This window comes from Lepidochelys kempii, chromosome 2 (assembly GCF_965140285.1).
Source record: "Lepidochelys kempii isolate rLepKem1 chromosome 2, rLepKem1.hap1, whole genome shotgun sequence".
Taxonomy (NCBI): Eukaryota; Metazoa; Chordata; order Testudines; family Cheloniidae; genus Lepidochelys; species Lepidochelys kempii.
Window position 1 is genome coordinate 71,563,125 of NC_136381.1, and position 20,139 is coordinate 71,583,263.

At 43.2% G+C, this 20,139-nt stretch overlaps 1 protein-coding gene across 8 annotated transcripts in view; it reads left to right on the plus strand.

The window, feature by feature from the left end:
* PCMTD1 (protein-L-isoaspartate (D-aspartate) O-methyltransferase domain containing 1) overlaps positions 1–20,139 on the plus strand; it is an 87,099-nt gene that overhangs the window by 27,453 nt on the left and 39,507 nt on the right. For 2 of the 8 annotated variants that reach the window (XM_073331200.2, XM_073331202.2), the window contains exon 2: positions 16,076–16,506. The exons of 2 other annotated variants lie outside the window; for them this stretch is intronic. In XM_073331200.2, coding sequence (XP_073187301.1) covers positions 16,200–16,506 — 307 coding nt within the window. In that variant the 5' untranslated portion in view covers positions 16,076–16,199. Of the gene's footprint in view, positions 1–9,976; positions 10,412–12,275; positions 12,368–12,692; positions 12,717–14,417; positions 14,442–16,075; positions 16,507–20,139 lie in introns of those variants that run through there. 4 more of the 8 variants (XM_073331201.2, XM_073331203.2, XM_073331204.2 and 1 more) reach the window with 4 other exon arrangements.

Here is a 20,139-nt window from a genome sequence, read left to right on the forward strand (position 1 = left end):
TTAATAATACTAAGCTCTTCAAGCTGTCTTCCACCCTTCTTCATGGATATATCCTGCCCATCAAAAAGCCACGCCATATTGTCTCAGATAATCTTAGTGGATCAGACCGTGCATTTCCACCTGGTATCAGATGGCTGATGACCATCTCCCTCTGAACATCAAGGCACACTTCCATGAAGGCAGAGGCAGCATCTTCTGCCTGCCTCAGGAATGTGCCAGTCTCTGAGATTTCAAGGCTACAACATGGAACAACCCACTGACTTGTGTTTAAATATTATGCCCTTCACATGGCAGGCAGGTCAGATGCTAAATTCAGGTCAGTACTTCAATCACTATTTGATAAAACTGAAACTCCTCACTCCTATTACCAAGGGAGGGTACTGCTTGCCATTCACTTACATACTGACTGCATCACAAAGAACTACAGTTACTGTTGGATAAGTAACCATTCTATTCCCTACAGCATCTTCCCTTGATCTATATTCTTAGATGTCTATGTAATGGATGCCAGTATTCTGTCTGCTGTAATAAGTAATTCAATATCCTATCTGTCAAGGAGGACAAGCACTCTTTAGAGTACCTATTTTCTTTTAAATTTAACACTTACTAATGCTAATGTCTGGTGCCTCCCGGTTCCTTGAATGTATCCTTTTGTTTAAATGGAGATGTCTGGAAGTCCATACGTTAGACTTTTTTTCTTGGCATTTAGAACAGCAAGCATTGAAACCACTGTTACATAGTAAATCAGATAAATTATTGAAAGAATATAGCCTTTTTTTCTGACGCTTAGAGAGCTGGACTACCCAAACTTTAATTTTGGATAATAGGATAGTTTTGTAAAAGAATGCATCAGGAACTGATTGTTATAGATGGAAAAACCAAGAAAAGTAATAAGTGGCTTATATAAGGGTCCCTTGAGAAAGCCCTTGTGATTTACGGTGTTGTAAAATGCACATGTAAGTTCTCCATGACAGGAAATGTATCTCGACCTGGAAATGACAAGCTATACAACATATGGAATGCATGTGGGCCAAACGCCACCTTCAGCATTCAACCTATGCGAAGTGTGGCAGGGAAGGGAGTGGAATTTCAGACAAGAAAAACAAACCTAGTCTGGCAGGAAACAGTTAGTTGGAAAGGAGTCGGTGCCAGTTCTAGCTCAAAGAAAATAACTGCAGTACTCTGTGCGGGCAGTCCAGGCAGATGATTAAACAGTTTCCCCTGTCCAGTTCCCATAGATAAATAACACCTCAATAAGGGAACTGCAAACATCTGCTACATAGAAGGCCATAAGAGATGCCCACAATTCAACCCATAGTCTGGAAGTACTCTTTGATTCCTCGTTTATGCTTAGCTCAGTGAGGATTCCCACCTGACGTTATTCTGAAAATTATATTGCTCAAACTTAAGCCCTAGTTCTGTAAACTGCTCGGCGAAGGCATGCACTTACACCTGCATGTTGTCCCTTATGCCATGTGGAGCCCAACTGACTTCCGTGGATGTGCTTGAGCAGACACTCTGGGTGCAGAGGACTCCAGGTGAAAATAAAAGTGCATCCACACAGATCAGTTTTAACATCAGTGGGGCTGTATGTGAGCATAGGAGTTTGCTTTGCTGTACAATACAGATTTTTATACTGCACTCATCACTACAGTATCTAGTGCCTTTCATTAGTGCATTAAGTAATCTGACTAGGTATCTGTCACATGTCTGTTTCTCATCTCCCGAGAGGGGGAAGCATGTACAGTGGAGTGTCTTGCTTTGGTAGTGTCTTTTTAAATATGAATATACATGTTGCTGTAAGTTACTCCTGATGGAATTCTGCACCTAAAATATTGTGTGCAGAATTTTTAAAATTCTGCATATTTTATTTGTCAAAATAACACCATATAATCATGCCATTTTGAATTGTTTTGGTAATTTTATTTCAAAATGCCTGTCGGCAAGTATGTCTGTAACAATACAGACAACAAAAAAGAATCAGGAAATATTTTTTAGCAAATAGATTCCTTACTAGGCATATTAGCACATCTATATGGCCCCACAGAGTAGATGGCAATATTAATATTTCCATGCATGTCAAGCACAGAAGACTTTTAGGGTATGTCTACACAGCAAAGAAACACCCGTGGCTGGCCAGTGCCAGACAACTCGGTCTCTTGGGGCTCAGGCTGTGGGGCCGTTTCATTGCTATGCAGACTTCAAGGCTCAGACTAGAGCCGGAGCTCTGGGACCCTCCCACCCTGAATGGTCCTAGAGCCTGGGCTCCAGTCCTAGGCCACAGCGATGAAACAGCCCTGCCGCCCAAGCCCTGAAAGTTCAAGTTGGCTGGCATTGGCCAGCCTTGGGTTTTTCTTTGCTGTGTAGACATATCTTAAAGGGCAGCACATCCTTATTTTGAGAATGAGGCAGATCACTACAGGTCTTGCTCGACAGTTTATCATCACATAGTACCAATGTCCACTCAGTGCTTAGAATATTCCAGCCAGTTTCTGAATTCTAGCTAGCAGCAGCTCCTAATGAAAGTCAGTGAGAAACTAAACTTTTCATAAAGTGAGCATCTTAAAATACCCAAGGGGATACAAACAATAAATTCGGAGAAACTGCTCCTTAAAAACATCTTTCCAAACTCAGAATAGTGGTCAGTAGTTGAGTAAGTATCCTGTCTTATATCTGCAAATAGGCTAGTTATAGATAAGCTAATTATCTTTAAAGGGTACAATATTTCTGCAGTATTCTCAACAGGGGAGTGGGAGTAAGGGATGTCTCAGAATAACAGGCAGAGCCCCAAAACAGGCTAATGCCTAACAAGGAACAAGAATGAAATATATAATTATATTCAAAATTGGTCAACTTGAATTAGGAATATGCTAAAAGAAATGAATACTTTAAGGGGAGGGGGGAACAATTTAGAGGTAGGGGCCCCATACTTTGGAAGACTGCATCCGATGAAGTGAGCTGTAGCTCACGAAAGCTTATGCTCTAATAAATTTGTTAGTCTCTAAGGTGCCACAAGTACTTCTTTACTTTTTGAGACATCAGAGGCATTCCTCCCTAGAGGCCAAATACAAGTATTTATGCATGTAGATAGGGCCATGAGTCTCCCTTCTATTTGTCCAATACAGAAATATTTCTAACACTTGCAGCTGAAAGATGCTTTGGATAGTATGAGCAGTGTGTTGCCTTCCAAATGGAGGCTTACCAGCCCAGAAAAGTAAGAGTTGCATTCAGGCAGCTGTGTAAATCTAGTCTAATGTGGTCCATGTCACAGAATAGGCTATAACTTCAATGTCAAGACAAAAGGTAAGTTATTCTGAATACCTATGGTAGCGGTAAGTGGTTTTTTTTTTTCTTTAAGTGGTTGTATAGTACAGTGTTTCTAGTCACTACACTATTACAGCTGTTACATAACAAAGTGAGATTTTAAATGTAAACTGCAAAGCTTCTGCACTATCCTAATTGATCAGATTAGTTACAAGTACATTAGACCTGTGAAAACATTTCTATATAGTCATACTAAATAAGCATAAAAATATCAAGAGTAGGAACACAAAAGGAAAATGAGTGTAAAAGCCCTCTATTTTGTTGTAGTATTTGTGTCAACTGAATATGCCAATAAATGATGAGTGTGGTTTCTCCTGCACCTCTTAAAGGTGAAACATTGAACTCTCAGCTCAGGAGAAAGTGGGGGAGAAGGGGGTTCTAAAGTGGTTTTAAGTAACCTTTTGTGCCCTCCTGATCCTCAGTTGTTCCTGGTGCTGGAGAGGCCCCTGGTGTAACTTATACCTGGGTGCATGTAAGTTATGGCAGCTTTCCTAGGCTGGTTTATGGGTCACGTACTGCCCATTCTTCTCTGCTGTGCTGTATGCTCTCTGCGCCTCTGATGTGCCCCCTGTGTCAGGCATTGTGAGGAGGTCCTCCCAGGGCAGTTACACAGTTGTCTTCTACTCTGTCTGCATTGCGCAGAATCCTTTTGCTCCTGGAACTGGAGCTTTGAATCCTTTTTATGCTGTTCAGCCTTTTTACCCAGCCTAAAAGGGGTGGAGCAGATGAGAATATTCTGTGATGTCTTTAATATCAGCATATAGATGATTATCATAGCATGGGTAAGGGTTAGCCTTGAAATAAAGTATTCTTTCCTTTTCCCCCACCCATTGGAGTGAGTTGACAAGGAAAATATAAAATAAATGGTGACGGGATCAGCTATTCCAGAACACTTGGCACTTCTATTGTTTTGGATTGCTGTTTAGAGACTAAACATATCTAAACAACTGATCAAAGTTCTGGGCAGAGATAAGAGAGAGTAGGCCTCTTGTGTTAGTTGAGCTCTTGTCCACTGGAGTAGAGTGGAGTGGGAACTGATGAGTGGAGGGTTGGTGGCTCAAGGAATGGGCTGGAGGGTATGATCCCTCCCAGAAACGCAGAAAATTTAAAAAGGGATTTATTTTTTTTAAGTGTGTAGCAGAGGGGAGATACTACATGGGGTAATAAAGATATGTAAAGTCAAAACTGAAAGGGCATGAATAGATTGTAGTGGGTGTCAGTTCTTATGCAATCCAATCAGCTTAATGTTCTGAAAGGTTTGTGAAAATACTGTGCACATAACAATTCCACTGGGCATTAAGAATCTTATTAGGAGAATTCAAATAGTTTTACTTATTGAATTTGGAAGCTAAATTTTCACAAATGGGTATTTAAGTTTAACATGCAATTTTCAGTTCTCCAATAATGAATGCATTTTCTCCAGTATATTCAGCCATTTGGAACATGCGTTCCTGAATATTTTGTCACTGTTTTGTAGATTCTTCTTTATTGACCTTCTGCAATTCTTAAAGTACATATATCACTGTTCAAGGGCAAGTTGCACTTTAGATCTCTTTAGTTTCTCTTAATGCAACCTGTCATCAGAGAGGTGCACTCATCTTCACCCTTCTCAGGTGGAACCATGCAGTCCTACCACTACAATGCTGCACTCCCCACCTCTCACCCCTAGTTTACCGATTGTGATAACATGACAGATCCACCTATGCTTGGCATCTGTAAGCCCTTTTCTTCCAGGAATCTGACCAGTGGCTGATTAAAATGTCTTAGAAACAGCTTCTTTAAAACAAAGTATTATTTATTCACCCAGAGGCATGTAGCAAGCAGAGAAAAGGGATAAACCCAACGCCTGGGTCTTACCTAAACTTTATTCCTTCTTTGCAAGTTTTAATTGTGAGGAAAGAATATAGACATCCATACCCTTGAACTGGGAGAGACAAACACCTCTGCAGAACTCTGAGAAACTCACCTCCTGTTGCAGCTGCCCATTTGCCTCCTTTCCTCTCTTCTTTGGGTCAGGGTCTTTAACCTGAAGCCTGGCAGAAGGCCATTTACCAATTAATAGCTCCCCCATTGTTCCGTTAAGGACTGTTGGTATTCTTTCTGGGGCACCTTATCTTTGTCATTGTTTTGATTTATTTCCTGTTTCTATGCTCCTATCAGCTTCCTTTGATTTAACTCCAAGCAGGTATATTGAGGTGCATATATTTATAAAATATACAGATGGCTCCCTCATTCTCCACAACATACAATATTCATTATTTGCAAACTATTTGTATTGCGTATTACTGTATTTGTTACATTCATTTTGGACACAAAAGACCCATCATCTGGTGACAAAGCAGCAAAACAAAAGATGATGGAAGGACCAAAATACCCATATTGATTTTTCTGCTCACATTCAAGTGCAGAGGGGACCATACTTCTTAAAGTTATACAAGGTGTACAAAATATTTGTCCATGAGTTACTTTCAATGGTTAAAATGTTATCTGAGACAAAACATTGTAGAGGTAAAAATACAAATTTATGAAGACAAGTTACTACCACTGAATTGTGTATAGATCTGTACCCTAAAAGATGAGAATACTACATCATCATACAACAGCAAAATGGAGCCTTTGTCTTTAAGAGGAATATGGGGACGGTTGACTCAGTTTGAGTTTATGTTGCTAAGCCCTGGTCTACACTAGGACTTTAGGTCGAATTTAGCAGCGTTAAATCGATGTAAACCTGCACCCGTCCACACAATGAAGCCCTTTATTTCGACTTAAAGGGCTCTTAAAATCGATTTCCTTACTCCACCCCGACAAGTGGATTAGCGCTTAAATCGACCTTGCCGGCTCGAATTTGGGGTACTGTGGACACCATTTGACGGTATTGGCCTCCGGGAGCTATCCCAGAGTGCTCCATTGTGAGCGCTCTGGACAGCACTCTCAACTCAGATGCACTGGCCAGGTAGACAGGAAAAGAACCGCGAACTTTTGAATCTCATTTCCTGTTTGGCCAGCGTGGCAAGCTGCAGGTGACCATGCAGAGCTCATCAGCACAGGTGACCATGATGGAGTCCCAGAATCGCAAAAGAGCTCCAGCATGGACCGAACGGGAGGTATGGGATCTGATCGCTGTTTGGGGAGAGGAATCCGTGCTATCAGAACTCCGTTCCAGTTTTCGAAATGCCAAAACCTTTGTGAAAATCTCCCAGGGCATGAAGGACAGAGGCCATAACAGGGACCCGAAGCAGTGCCGCGTGAAACTGAAGGAGCTGAGGCAAGCCTACCAGAAAACCAGAGAGGCGAACGGCCGCTCTGGGTCAGAGCCCCAGACATGCCGCTTCTATGATGAGCTGCATGCCGTTTTAGGGGGTTCAGCCACCACTACCCCAGCCGTGTTGTTTGACTCCCTCAATGGAGATGGAGGCAATACGGAAGTAGGTTTTGGGGACGAAGAAGATGATAGCTCACAGCAAGCAAGCGGAGAAACCGGTTTTCCCGACAGCCAGGAACTGTTTCTCACCCTAGACCTGGAGCCAGTACCCCCCGAACCCACCCAAGGCTGCCTCCTGGACCCAGCAGGCAGAGAAGAGACCTCTGGTGAGTGTACCTTTTAAAATACTATACATGGTTTAAAAGCAAGCATGTGAAAGGATTACTTTGCCCTGGCATTCACGGTTCTCCTAGATGTACTCCTAAAGCCTTTGCAAAAGGTTTCTGGGGAGGGCAGCCTTATTGTGTCCTTCATGGTAGGACACTTTACCATTCCAGGCCAGTAACACGTACTCGGGAATCATTGTACAACAAAGCATTGCAGTGTATGTTTGATGTCATTCAAACAACATCCGTTCTTTATCTCTCTGTGTTATCCTCAGGAGAGTGAGATATAATTCATGGTCACCTGGTTGAAATAGAGTGTTTTTCTTCAGGGGACACTCAGAGGAGCCCATTCCTGCTGGGCTGTTTGCCTGTGGCTAAACAGAAATGTTCCCCGCTGTTAGCCACAGGGAGGGGGGAAGGTTGAGGGGGTAGCCACGCGGTGGGGGGGAGGCAAAATGCGACCTTGTAACGAAAGCACATGTGTTATGTATGTAATGTTAACAGCAAGGATTACCCTGAAAGAGTGTAGCCACTGTTTTATAAAATGTGTCTTTTTAAATACCGCTGTCCCCTTTTTTTCTCCACCAGCTGCATGTGTTTCAATGATCACAGGATCTTCTCCTTCCCAGAGGCTAGTGAAGATTAGAAAGAAAAAAAAAAAACGCGCTCGCGATGAAATGTTCTCCGAGCTCATGCTGTCCTCCCACACTGACAGAGCACAGACGAATGCGTTGAGGCAAATAATGTCAGGGTGCAGGAAAGCACAAAATGACCGGGAGGAGAGGTGGTGGGCTGAAGAGAGGGATGAAGCTCAAATGTGGCGGCAGCGTGATGAGAGGAGGCAGGATTCAATGCTGAGGCTGCTGGAGGACCAAACCAGTATGCTCCCGTCTGTGGTTGAGCTGCAGCAAACGCAGCTGGAGCACAGACTGCCACTGCAGCCCCTCTGTAACCAAGCGCCCTCCTCCCCAAGTTCCATAGCCTCCACACCCAGATGCCCAAGAACGCGGTGGGGGGGCCTCCAGCTAACCAGCCACTCCACCACAGAGGATTGCCCCAAAAAAAGAAGGCTGTCATTCAATAAATTTTAAAGTTATAAACTTTTAAAGTGCTGTGCTTAAAGTGCTGTGTGGCATTTTCCTTCCCTTCTCTACCACCCCTCCCGGGCTACCTTGGTAGTCATCCCCCTATTTGTGTGATGAATGAATAAAGAATGCATGAATGTGAAGCAACAATGACATTATTGCCTCTGCAAGCGGTGATTGAAGGGAGGAGGGGAGGGTGGTTAGCTTACAGGGAAGTAGAGTGAACCAAGGGGCGGAGGTTTCATCAAGGAGAAACCAACAGAACTTTCACACCGTAGCCTGTCCAGTCATGAAACTGGTTTTCAAAGCTTCTCTGATGCATACCGTGCCCTCCTGTGCTCTTCTAACCTCCTTGGTGTCTGGCTGCGCGTAACGAGCAGCCAGGCGATTTGCCTCAACCTCCCACCCCGTCATAAACGTCTCCTCCTTACTCTCACAGATATTGTGGAGCACACAGCATGCAGTAATAACAGTGGGAATATTGGTTTTGCTGAGGTCTAAGCGAGTCAGTAAACTGCACCAGCGCGCCTTTAAACGTCCAAATGCACATTCTACCACCATTCTGCACTTGCTCAGCCTGTAGTTGAACAGCTCCTGACTACTGTCCAGGCTGCCTGTGTACGGCTTCATGAGCCATGGTATTAAGGGGTAGGCTGGGTCCCGAAGGATACATATAGGCATTTCAGCATCCCCAACAGTTATTTTCTGGTCTGGGAATAAAGTCCCTTCCTGCAGCTTTTGAAACAGACCAGAGTTCCTGAAGATGCGAGCGTCATGCACCTTTCCCGGCCATCCCACGTTGATGTTGGTGAAACGTCCCTTGTGATCCACCAGAGCTTGCAGCACTATCGAAAAGTACCCCTTGCGGTTTATGTACTCGGTGGCTTGGTGCTCCGGTGCCAAGATAGGGATATGGGTTCCGTCTATGGCCCCACCACAGTTAGGGAATCCCATTGCAGCAAAGCCATCCACTATGACCTGCACATTTCCCAGGGTCACTACCTTTGATATCAGCAGATCTTTGATTGCGTGGGCTACTTGCATCACAGCAGCCCCCACAGTAGATTTGCCCACTCCAAATTGATTCCCAACTGACCGGTAGCTGTCTGGCGTTGCAAGCTTCCACAGGGCTATCGCCACTCGCTTCTCAACTGTGAGGGCTGCTCTCATCTTGGTATTCATGCGCTTCAGGGCAGGGGAAAGCAAGTCACAAAGTTCCATGAAAGTGCCCTTACGCATGCAAAAGTTTTGCAGCCACTGGGAATCGTCCCAGACCCGCAACACTATGCGGTCCCACCAGTCTGTGCTTGTTTCCCGAGCCCAGAATCGGCGTTCCACAGCATGAACCTGCCCCATGAGCACCATGATGCATGCATTGGCAGGGCCCATGCTTTCAGAGAAATCTGTGTCCATGTCCTGATCACTCACGTGACCGCGCTGACGTCGCCTCCTCGCCCGGTATCGCTTTGCCAGGTTCCGATGCTGCATATACTGCTGGATAATGCGTGTGGTGTTTAATGTGCTCCTAATTGCCAAAGTGAGCTGAGCGGCCTCCATGCTTGCCTTAGTATGGCGTCCACACAGAAAAAGGGCGCAGAATGATTGTCTGCCGTTGCTCTGACGGAGGGAGGGGTGACTGACGACACGGCTTACAGGGTTGGCTTCAGGGAGCTAAAATCAACAAAGGGGGTGTCTTTACATCAAGGAGTATTTCAGGCAGGACTTCATGGAGGGTTCCAATAAGAAATGGTGCACCTAAGTTATTGTTCTTATTGGAACAAGGAGGTGAGCCTGGCCTCTGATTGATACATGTCTAGATTTACCTCGCTGCACCTTCTCTGTGAGTGACTGCAGCGTGACCTAGAGGAATGAGTCCCCTAGACAGGGGAGGGGGGGAAGCAAATGAATACAAAACAAATCTGGTCTATTTCTTGTTTTGATCCACTCCATCTATCTTTTACATCTTTGGCTGGCAGCAGACGGTGCAGAAGGACTGCATGCCATCCACATCTCATGGCTGCTCGGCAGAAGATGGTACAGTACGACTGCTAGCCATCCTCATCTCTTGCTTGCCTGGCAGAAGATGGTACAGTACGACTGCTAGCAATCCGTATCGCCTGCCTGCTCACCATAAGACGGTTCAATAGGACTGACTGCAGGACTAAAGAGAGTGACCTGGTCAAGTCACTCCAAATTTAGTCCCTGCGCCCATGTGTCTGCCCAGGCACTCCCAGCTGACGTGGCCAGGAGCACCTCGGACACGACGAGGACTACCACCAGTCATACTGCACCGTCTGCTGCCAGAAGGCAATGGGTTGCTGCTACTGTGTAGCAAAGCCGTACCGCGTCTGCCAGCACCCAGGAGACATAGGGTGACGGTTCCCTATGCTTGCCGTGGTATGGCGTCTGCACAGGTAACTCAGGAAAAAAGGCGCGAAACGATTGTCTGCCCTTGCTTTCACGGAGGGAGGGAGGGAGGGAAGGGGGGCCTGACGATATGTATCCAGAACCACCCGCGACAATGTTTTAGCCCCATCAGGCATTGGGATCTCAACCCAGAATTCCAATGGGCAGCGGAGATTGCGGGAACTGTGGGATAGCTATCCACAGTGCAACGCTCCAGAAGTCGACTCTAGCCTCGGTACTGTGGAAGCGCTCCGCCGAGTTAATGCACTTAATGCACTTAGAGCATTTTCTGTGGGGACACACACACTCGAATACATAAAACCGATTTCTAAAAAACCGACTTCTATAAATTCGACTTTATTCCGTAGTGTAGACATACCCTAAGTGATACCATTCTTAGAGTTGCTAAGCAAGAATAAAGCAGACTAGGACATCCCTTTACATTTCTCCAGGTCAAGTTGCTAGTACATGAATTTTCTTTCCCTAGCTTCTCTTGTGATATGCTTACATAAAGGTTACAATCCACCTCCAGACAACTACTGGTGGCTTCATTTACAATTCTTGCAGGAAAGCCTTAGAGTTACAGAAATCTTTCATACAGTGATAATGGGCTAACGTTGGCCAAGTTAATGTTGTGGAAGCATTTTAACTCTTGAAATTCCTGACATTTGTTTATTTAAATTCCTAACATTAATGATGCCCCAATGTAATTTTTGTATCACTGTAATATTTCTACATCAGTCTCTTCATTCTGTTTGCTTTTCTTGTCACAAAATTCAGCAGTTCTGCTGTATTATGGACATTGTACAACTAGGGTTCTCTGGTAAAGTACCTCACTCCAGCAATAGTGTTGCACTGGTAACTTCAATAAACCGAACGTTAAGGCCCAGATTTTCAGTCAGTTTTAGGGTTGTATAATTGTGTATACCTGCAGTTTGTATCCTTGCAAATTCCTGACTTCTTAGAAGACACAAATAGAAATGCATAAACTAGGGATTTGAATAGGCATATGAAAGAGTATTCTAAAACAGGCCAAAACCTCACTGGGATATATGATCCTGGCTGCAAGTGCCAGCTGGAATGAGTTTAAGTAGTTAGTAGTAAAATAGCAGCTGGTATGGTTTTTGTGAATGAAGTCTTATATATTCTATTAGAATGCATTCAAGCCATACAAAGCAAAATGCCCATATTTGCTTGACACACATTAATTAGCAGATAATTGGAGCCAGGTGAATTTCTGCAAACATTTTATTCACTAATTTTTTAAAATACAAATATGCGAATTAAGTGTGGTGTTGTCATCTCCTATTTTACTGTTTTGGTTTATGTGTGTGTACCATTGTCAATGTATTGATTGGAGTGATACAAATATTTGTAGTTTTTTTTATCCTCTAGTGGCTAACATGAAAAGTTCTACCACCTGAGCTCCCAAGTGTATTGGATTTTGTGGAACATTCCACTTTTGAGTAGAATTGGGCTGGTGGTAATTTTGCACTGCCAGTGCAGATAATATTCTGGTGGGGGGGGCTCCATCCATATATGAAGCCTAGGTGGAGGTCTGTGGCATATATGACAACTTCCTGCCATATCCTTGGGTGACCATATCAAATAAAGTTAAAGTATCTTTGGGGTCGACTGGTAATTGTGTTCTACTCCTTGGGGGCAGGCTGCCACAGCTCCTCCAGGGACCGAAACCAGTGGGTGGTGGTGAAGATTATAATACCCCACAGAGAGGTACCACCTCCCAGAAAGGCTCACATATATTAGTTTAAACTGGATTATTCAGAGACCAAGAGATAAAGGCAGGATTTTTGGATAAATAGCCTGAGTTTACACTGACTTGGGACTCTTCTTCCTGATCCAACAGATGGACAGGACTTTATGTCCAAGGGATGCCCCAATCCGGGAAGAAGAGTTGGAATGACTTTCACCTGCTTGAGCCCCATAATCCTGGGAAGCCTTTTGTGAGCTTTTTAGCATGTATATAAAAATGTTCGTTGGGTTTTTAAATATATTTTCTCTGAAATGCTTTTATCTGAAGAATAAAAGTGCTTGCTTAGAAAGAGCCATGTGGTAACTTGTAACTGTTAGTAACACACTAGTAATTGCTCTTGAAGAGACTGCAAAGTACACATGCTGGCGTTTTACGCAGGCTGGCTTGCTGGAGATATCACAGTAGATGGCAGGGGACTGTGCAGTTTTCACACCCCTCTTCAGAAAGGCATGGAACAAGGGTCCCTAGCCAAAAACAGGTGATGGCTGGAAACCTGAAAGCGGGAACTCCTGGAGTAGACCATGAAGGGGGGAATACAGGTGAAATTACTGTGAAACTAAAACTGTCCACTAAACTTTGAGCCAGGAACTGTGATTTCTGTTCTTACTTCTGTTGACTGATTCACTCTTTAGTTCTGTGAACTACATAACCCTTGCTGACCAAGACCTCATACCAAACCCTAGGAGACAGTCAAGTATTGGATTTTTAAGAGGCTGCTTTGGGGAAAAGGACACAAGTGTCTCAGTCAGACCTCAACTTGTCTGCTCAGCCACTGTGCCTTTCAGAATTAATAGAATTCTGTGGGTTTTGTTTAGCTGTCTCTAACCACTAGACCACAATCCTCTCCCAAAGCCAAAGATAGGACCTAGGATTCCTTATCTCTAATATCCTACTTCTGTCTAGTTAATGTGTAACTCACTGCCAGATTGTGTCCAGTTATCTTTCAGTGGCTGGTCCACATATAAGGTAGCAATTACTCTTGTGAATGGCAGAAAAAAGGTTGCCCCTTCCCTCACTTTTTTTGTTGCTTCCTGATGCATTAAGAATGTTTGAAAGGTGTGTTTCCCAAAAAATGCCCCATTTCCCTCCCCCCCGTAGCTGACAAACTTAATCATAGAATTTTATCAGTGTGTGAGTCTGAGCTGAATTTTATTCTAGCTCATGCATCATTATCCAAACTGCTAAGACCTGTGGAGTTGGTGAGGTGTTTAACCACTAGTGATGCAAACCAGAAAGAACATAGCTTAACTTTATTGATTTGGATTCTATAATTTGAAAATAAACAAAAAATCCAGGCATAACCTTTCCTTTTTAGGAAAGGAACACTTATTTGTCCAATAAGGCATACTAGGTGGGATTTTCAAAAGTACCTGGGTGATTTAGTAGCATGAGTTCCACTGAAAGTCATGTTTCAGAGGAACAGCCGTGTTAGTCTGTATTCGCAAAAAGAAAAGGAGTACTTGTGGCACCTTAGAGACTAACCAATTTATTTGAGCATGAGCTTTCGTGAGCTACAGCTCACTTCATCAGATGTTTACCGTGGAAACTGCAGCAGACTTTATATACACACAGAAATCATGAAACAATACCTCCTCCCACCCCACTGTCCTGCTGGTAATAGCTTATCTAAAGTGATCAACAGGTGGGACATTTCCAGCACAAATCCAGGTTTTCTCACCCTCCACCCCCCCACACAAATTCACTCTCCTGCTGGTGCTAGCCCATCCAAAGTGACAACTCTTTACATAATCAAGTCGGGCTATTTCCTGCATAGATCAAGGTTTTCTCACATCCCCCCCACCCCCATACACACACAAACTCACTCTCCTGCTGGTAATAGCTCATCTAAACTGACCATTCTCCAGGTTTAAATCCAAGTTAAACCAGAACATCTGGGGGGGGGGGGGGGGGTTAGGAAAAAACAAGAGGAAACAGGCTACCTTGCATAATGACTTAGCCACTCCCAGTCTCTATTTAAGCCTAAATTAATAGTATCCAATTTGCAAATGAATTCCAATTCAGCAGTTTCTCGCTGGAGTCTGGATTTGAAGTTTTTTTGTTTTAAGATAGCGACCTTCATGTCTGTGATTGCGTGACCAGAGAGATTGAAGTGTTCTCCGACTGGTTTATGAATGTTATAATTCTTGACATCTGATTTGTGTCCATTTATTCTTTTACGTAGAGACTGTCCAGTTTGACCAATGTACATGGCAGAGGGGCATTGCTGGCACATGATGGCATAGATCACATTGGTGGATGTGCAGGTGAACGAGCCTCTGATAGTGTGGCTGATGTTATTAGGCCCTGTGATGGTGTCCCCTGAATAGATATGTGGGCACAATTGGCAACGGGCTTTGTTGCAAGGATAAGTTCCTGGGTTAGTGGTTCTGTTGTGTGGTATGTGGTTGTTGGTGAGTATTTGCTTCAGGTTGCGGGGCTGTCTGTAGGCAAGGACTGGCCTGTCTCCCAAGACTTGTGAGAGTGTTGGGTCATCCTTTAGGATAGGTTGTAGATCCTTAATAATGCGTTGGAGGGGTTTTAGTTGGGGGCTGAAGGTGACGGCTAGTGGCGTTCTGTTATTTTCTTTGTTAGGCCTGTCCTGTAGTAGGTAACTTCTGGGAACTCTTCTGGCTCTATCAATCTGTTTCTTTACTTCTGCAGGTGGGTATTGTAGTTGTAAGAAAGCTTGACAGAGATCTTGTAGGTGTTTGTCTCTGTCTGAGGGGTTGGAGCAAATGCGGTTGTATCGCAGAGCTTGGCTGTAGACGATGGATCGTGTGGTGTGGTCAGGGTGAAAGCTGGAGGCATGCAGGTAGGAATAGCGGTCAGTAGGTTTACGGTATAGGGTGGTGTTTATGTGGCCATTGTTTATTAGCACTGTAGTGTCCAGGAAGTGGATCTCTTGTGTGGACTGGACCAGGCTGAGGTTGGTGGTGGGATGGAAATTGTTGAAATCATGGTGGAATTCCTCAAGGGCTTCTTTTCCATGGGTCCAGATGATGAAGATGTCATCAATATAGCGCAAGTACAGTAGGGGCTTTAGGGGACGAGAGCTGAGGAAGCGTTGTTCTAAATCAGCCATAAAAATGTTGGCATACTGTGGGGCCATGCGGGTACCCATAGCAGTGCCGCTGATCTGAAGGTATACATTGTCCCCAAATGTGAAATAGTTATGGGTAAGGACAAAGTCACAAAGTTCAGCCACCAGGTTAGCCGTGACATTATCGGGGATAGTGTTCTTGACGGCTTGTAGTCCATCTTTGTGTGGAATGTTGGTGTAGAGGGCTTCTACATCCATAGTAGCCAGGATGGTGTTATCAGGAAGATCACCGATGGATTGAAGTTTCCTCAGGAAGTCAGTGGTGTCTCGAAGGTAGCTGGGAGTGCTGGTAGCGTAGGGCCTGAGGAGGGAGTCTACATAGCCAGACAATCCTGCTGTCAGGGTGCCAATGCCTGAGATGATGGGGCGCCCAGGATTTCCAGGTTTATGGATCTTGGGTAGTAGATAGAATATCCCAGGTCAGGGTTCCAGGGGTGTGTCTGTGCGGATTTGATCGCTATTGAAAAATCCCACCCAGTGTATTTTTAAAGCTTTTTTTTTTTTTTTTGAAGGTGCTCAGAAACCATGGAAATAGGTTCAGTGCAGTGATGAATATTCAGACCTGACAATTAGCAGGGGGGAAGAGGGAATCTTTGTACATGTAGACTAAGTAAATTGAATGTGGAAGACAAAGATTTAGGCATGGGATACTACTGTCACTTGGTTAATTTTCCAGTGAAGTCGAACCACACTAGTAGCTTGCTACCCCTTTTGTTAAATGATCTCTGTATTAATTAGTTGATGCTGCCTTTTTTCCTGTGAAATTCAAAACAAGTAAACTTTTTTTTTTTCTCCCAGGATTCATTTGTGATGTTCTGATGTGCTGTTGAAAGGAAAAGAACAGAGTCTGTTGCACACTGACACTTCAAAACGCTCCTGCTAATGTTTTTTCAAACTCATTGAATTATCACAGAAAATCGTCATGGGAGGAGCTGTGAGTGCTGGGGAAGACAATGATGATTTAATTGATAACTTGAAAGAAGCTCAATATATTCGCACTGAGAGAGTGGAGCAAGCCTTCAGAGCAATTGACCGTGGTGATTATTATCTAGAAGGATACAGGGACAATGCTTATAAAGACTTGGCTTGGAAGCATGGAAATATACACTTATCAGCACCTTGCATTTATTCTGAAGTCATGGAAGCATTGAAACTTCAACCAGGATTATCTTTTCTGAATCTGGGTAGCGGAACCGGATATTTGAGTACAATGGTGGGATTAATATTAGGTAATTTTTTTTATTTTAAACATATATGAAATGTTGGTTGCTCAATGCAGTTTCTTAGATTAACATGTCAGCATTTTTGCCAGGGTTTTGTGACTTGATGTGTTATAGTTTTAAGTAATGTAATGAAAAAAGCATAGTTAGGAATTTGGAATGTGCTTTCAGAATATTGTGAAATATTTAAGAGCTGCTAGTTAATTCTTAGAAAAACTGTTATTGAAAAACATTTTTTAAGAATTACATTTTAATTAAAACAATATTTTTGCTGCTTAAGCCGCAGCCACAGATTAACCTTCTGTAGTCACCTGAAGCTGCAAGCCTCTTTGACATCATAATTCCCACACAAGCTAAGTTAGCTGTGTAGTATATTATTCATCCCCTCAACTGTACTTAAAAAAGGCTGTACTACCAGCTGAAAAGAGAATGTGGTATATCATTGCTAACTGAATTTCATTTTAAAACTATACCTTAGAGCAGTGGTTCCCAAACTTGTTCTGCCGATTGTGCAGGGAAAGCCCCTGGCGGGCCGGGCCGGTTTGTTTACCTGCCATGTCCGCAGGTTCAGCTGATCGCAGCTCCCACTGGCTACTCCAGGCCAATGGGAGCTGCTAGAAGCGGCGCGGGCCGAGGAACGTACTGGCCGCCGCTTCCAGCAGCTCCCATTGATCAGGAGCAGCGAACCGCGGCCAGTGGGAGCCACGATCGGCCAAACCTGCGGACACGGCAGGTAAACAAACTGGCCCAGCCCGCCAGGGGCTTTCCCTGCACAAACAGTGGAACAAGTTTGGGAACCACCCCCTTAGAGCAGAAAATTTACATTAAAATGCATTTGTTTTCATAATGAAAAACTAAGCTCTAGTGCTGATTTTTATATGTATCCTCAGATGTTTTCTACCTATCAATAATTTTGCATTACACAATGTAATTTCATTTATTTTGGTAGTGGGATGTAAGTGTCACAGACACATTTTTTCTTCCACTAAATAAATATTTGCATCTCTCAGTACTGTTTTCTAGTTAGAGAAGCACTACTTTTACTGCTACAGAAATCTTACAAAATGTGTACTTTTTCCAGGATATGGAGTTCTTGAAGTCTTGGGTTACTAATTTTTACAAATAAAGATAATGGAGAGCAGAAAACCATTAAGGGAAGCAGATACTATTCTGAATGGAAGGAGAATGTGTAACAGACTTAATCTGTCAATTCACTTTCAAGAGGTGTAGGATTCCTTCCAATTTAATGTAAACAAAAGTCAAAGAGCTGATTCAGTGCTCCCTCTTGTGGAAACTGAAATTCATTTCCTTACCCAATACAATAAGCAGTAATGCTTCTGGTGAAATATTCATTCATAGATATAAACTCAAAATTCCAATACATGCTGTTAAAAGAATTACAGTATTTCACTTTTTTCATGTAACATACTGTACCTCTTGTGCTAGCTCTCTGTTTATAAGCATGGGGAGTTTTATCTCTATGGAGATCATAAATGTAGGCAATTTTGTATGAGGTTCTTCCCCAGTAGCTGTTAAAGTATAAATATACATATAGTATGATTAGAGACTACTTCCTCTTTTGTTTGGTATTAGCCCTGTGCGTAGGAGCATAAATATTTCTCCAGATCATATCAAGAGTGAAGATGATGAAATAAAGCCCTTCGTCTTGATATTTATTTGTGTTTTATTTGGCTAGGGGTCCTCTGCACTTGCCTCTCTATATGAGGTTGTATTTCCCTTATATAACTAATCTCTGTGGGGTCAGGGGTGGATGTGTACTGCCTGGCCTGTCTTCTCCTCACCCAGCACAGTTCTGACTCTGAAGAACGACCTGTGCAGGTTTCCAGAAAGGGAATGAAGAGAACTAAGTAGTGAAAGTGACTGATTTCCCCCCACCTTTTCACATGAAGGGTGAGACCTGCAACAGAGGGCCTTCTAAGTGTGTGAATCAGCAGACACAACCTGCTCTGCGGTTCTTAACTCAGCCTGATTAGTCAGATTTATAGCAATATTTGTACAAAATATTTTTGAAAACAAAGGTTTATTTTACTGGTTTTAATAAAGGCAGCCCCTTTGTGGAAAATGGAACCTTTTTACACCTTCTCAAAATGGAGCCTATTGTATTTCAATTTGTACTGTATTAGGTTAGTGTTAGGAAGCCAAAGATTGTTTATCAATGGTTGGGTATCTGATGGTTCAGTAGAAGGTGGGAGTAGTAGTGTATACCATTTGATGATTTTGTGAATGTTGATGTGACGCTAAATTTAATTTGCAGGTGACTTGAAAATGAGGAATTTTTAAAATACAAAGTGGTCTATATAACTTGCTATGGTAGTCAGAGATTAAGGTGAATATAAACAGAAGGAAGATAATACATATAGAAAGTGTAGATGACATAATTTTAATGATCAGTGCAGACAAATCCTTTGATTTCTGTAATCTGAATATTACAAGATATTAGAACTGCAAACACTTTTCCAAGTCTTGATAATGGTGGTACATAATTGATGAGGTTAGTATAATCATATTACGAAGGAAATTACTGTTACTCCGGGAAGTAGCACAAAAGTTAGGGTAGTATCAGTTTTTATGAATTGGTAAAACCATTCTGGAATAGCATATACAGTCATATCCTCAGATTGGAAAAGCTAATGAGAATAGTGTCACCACCTCCTATTTGTTCAATATAGCACATAGCAATACTGAAGTGTATGTATCATTACACTCCATATTTTGCATACTCATGTTGCTGCAGAAACTAATTGTTGCCTTGTAGCATGTTGATCATGAAAAGTTCTAGTATAACACACAAATGTTCCTCATAACCCTGACAGACACAAAACTCAAAAAATGTTTGATATTCTTCGTGATTGTCTTGAAAAGTGGTAAAAATTAATCTAAGTTTGGAAATTTGCATGAATTTTGGAACAGATGGTGGTAACTGTAATTGAAAATAGCTAAGAATGCACCAAAAATGCTAGACTCATGAAAATAATTTAGGAAGTTAGGTTAGGGCAGTGGTTCCCAAACTTGTTCCGCCGCTTGTGCAGGGAAAACCCCGCGCAGGCCGGGCTGGTTTGTTTACCTGCTGCGTCCGCAGGTTCGGCCGATCGCGGCTCCCACTGGCTGCGGTTCACTGCTCCAGGCCAATAGTGGCTGTGGGAAGCTGCGACCAGTACGTCCCTCGGCCCGCACTGCTTCCAAGAGCTCCCATTGGCCTGGAGCAGCAAACCGCAGCCACTGGGAGCCGTGATAGGCCGATGCGGCAGGTAAACAAACCGGCCCGCCCCAGCAGGGGCTTTCCCTGCACAAGCAGCAGAACAAGTTTGGGAAACACTGGCTTAGGGGAATATGAATTCATTTATAGTAAATTATATTTGAAAACCTGCTGCTGACTCCCGGGAAAGATTTTCTAAAATATATTCTGTTTTGAAAACACTGCCTCCTGTTCATTTTTTGTAAGAATGCTTGCTAGCTACTTCTAATTACTAGTCAGAAACTTTTTTGTCAGAATGATATTCTGATGAGGAATACCCTCTTTTTATGGGAAAATTTCAGTTTTGCAGAAGAATTCTCATTTTTCCATTGGGAAAAGCAGAATGCCAGCTGCCTGTCTGGAAGGTGTTTGTCAATTTTACTTTC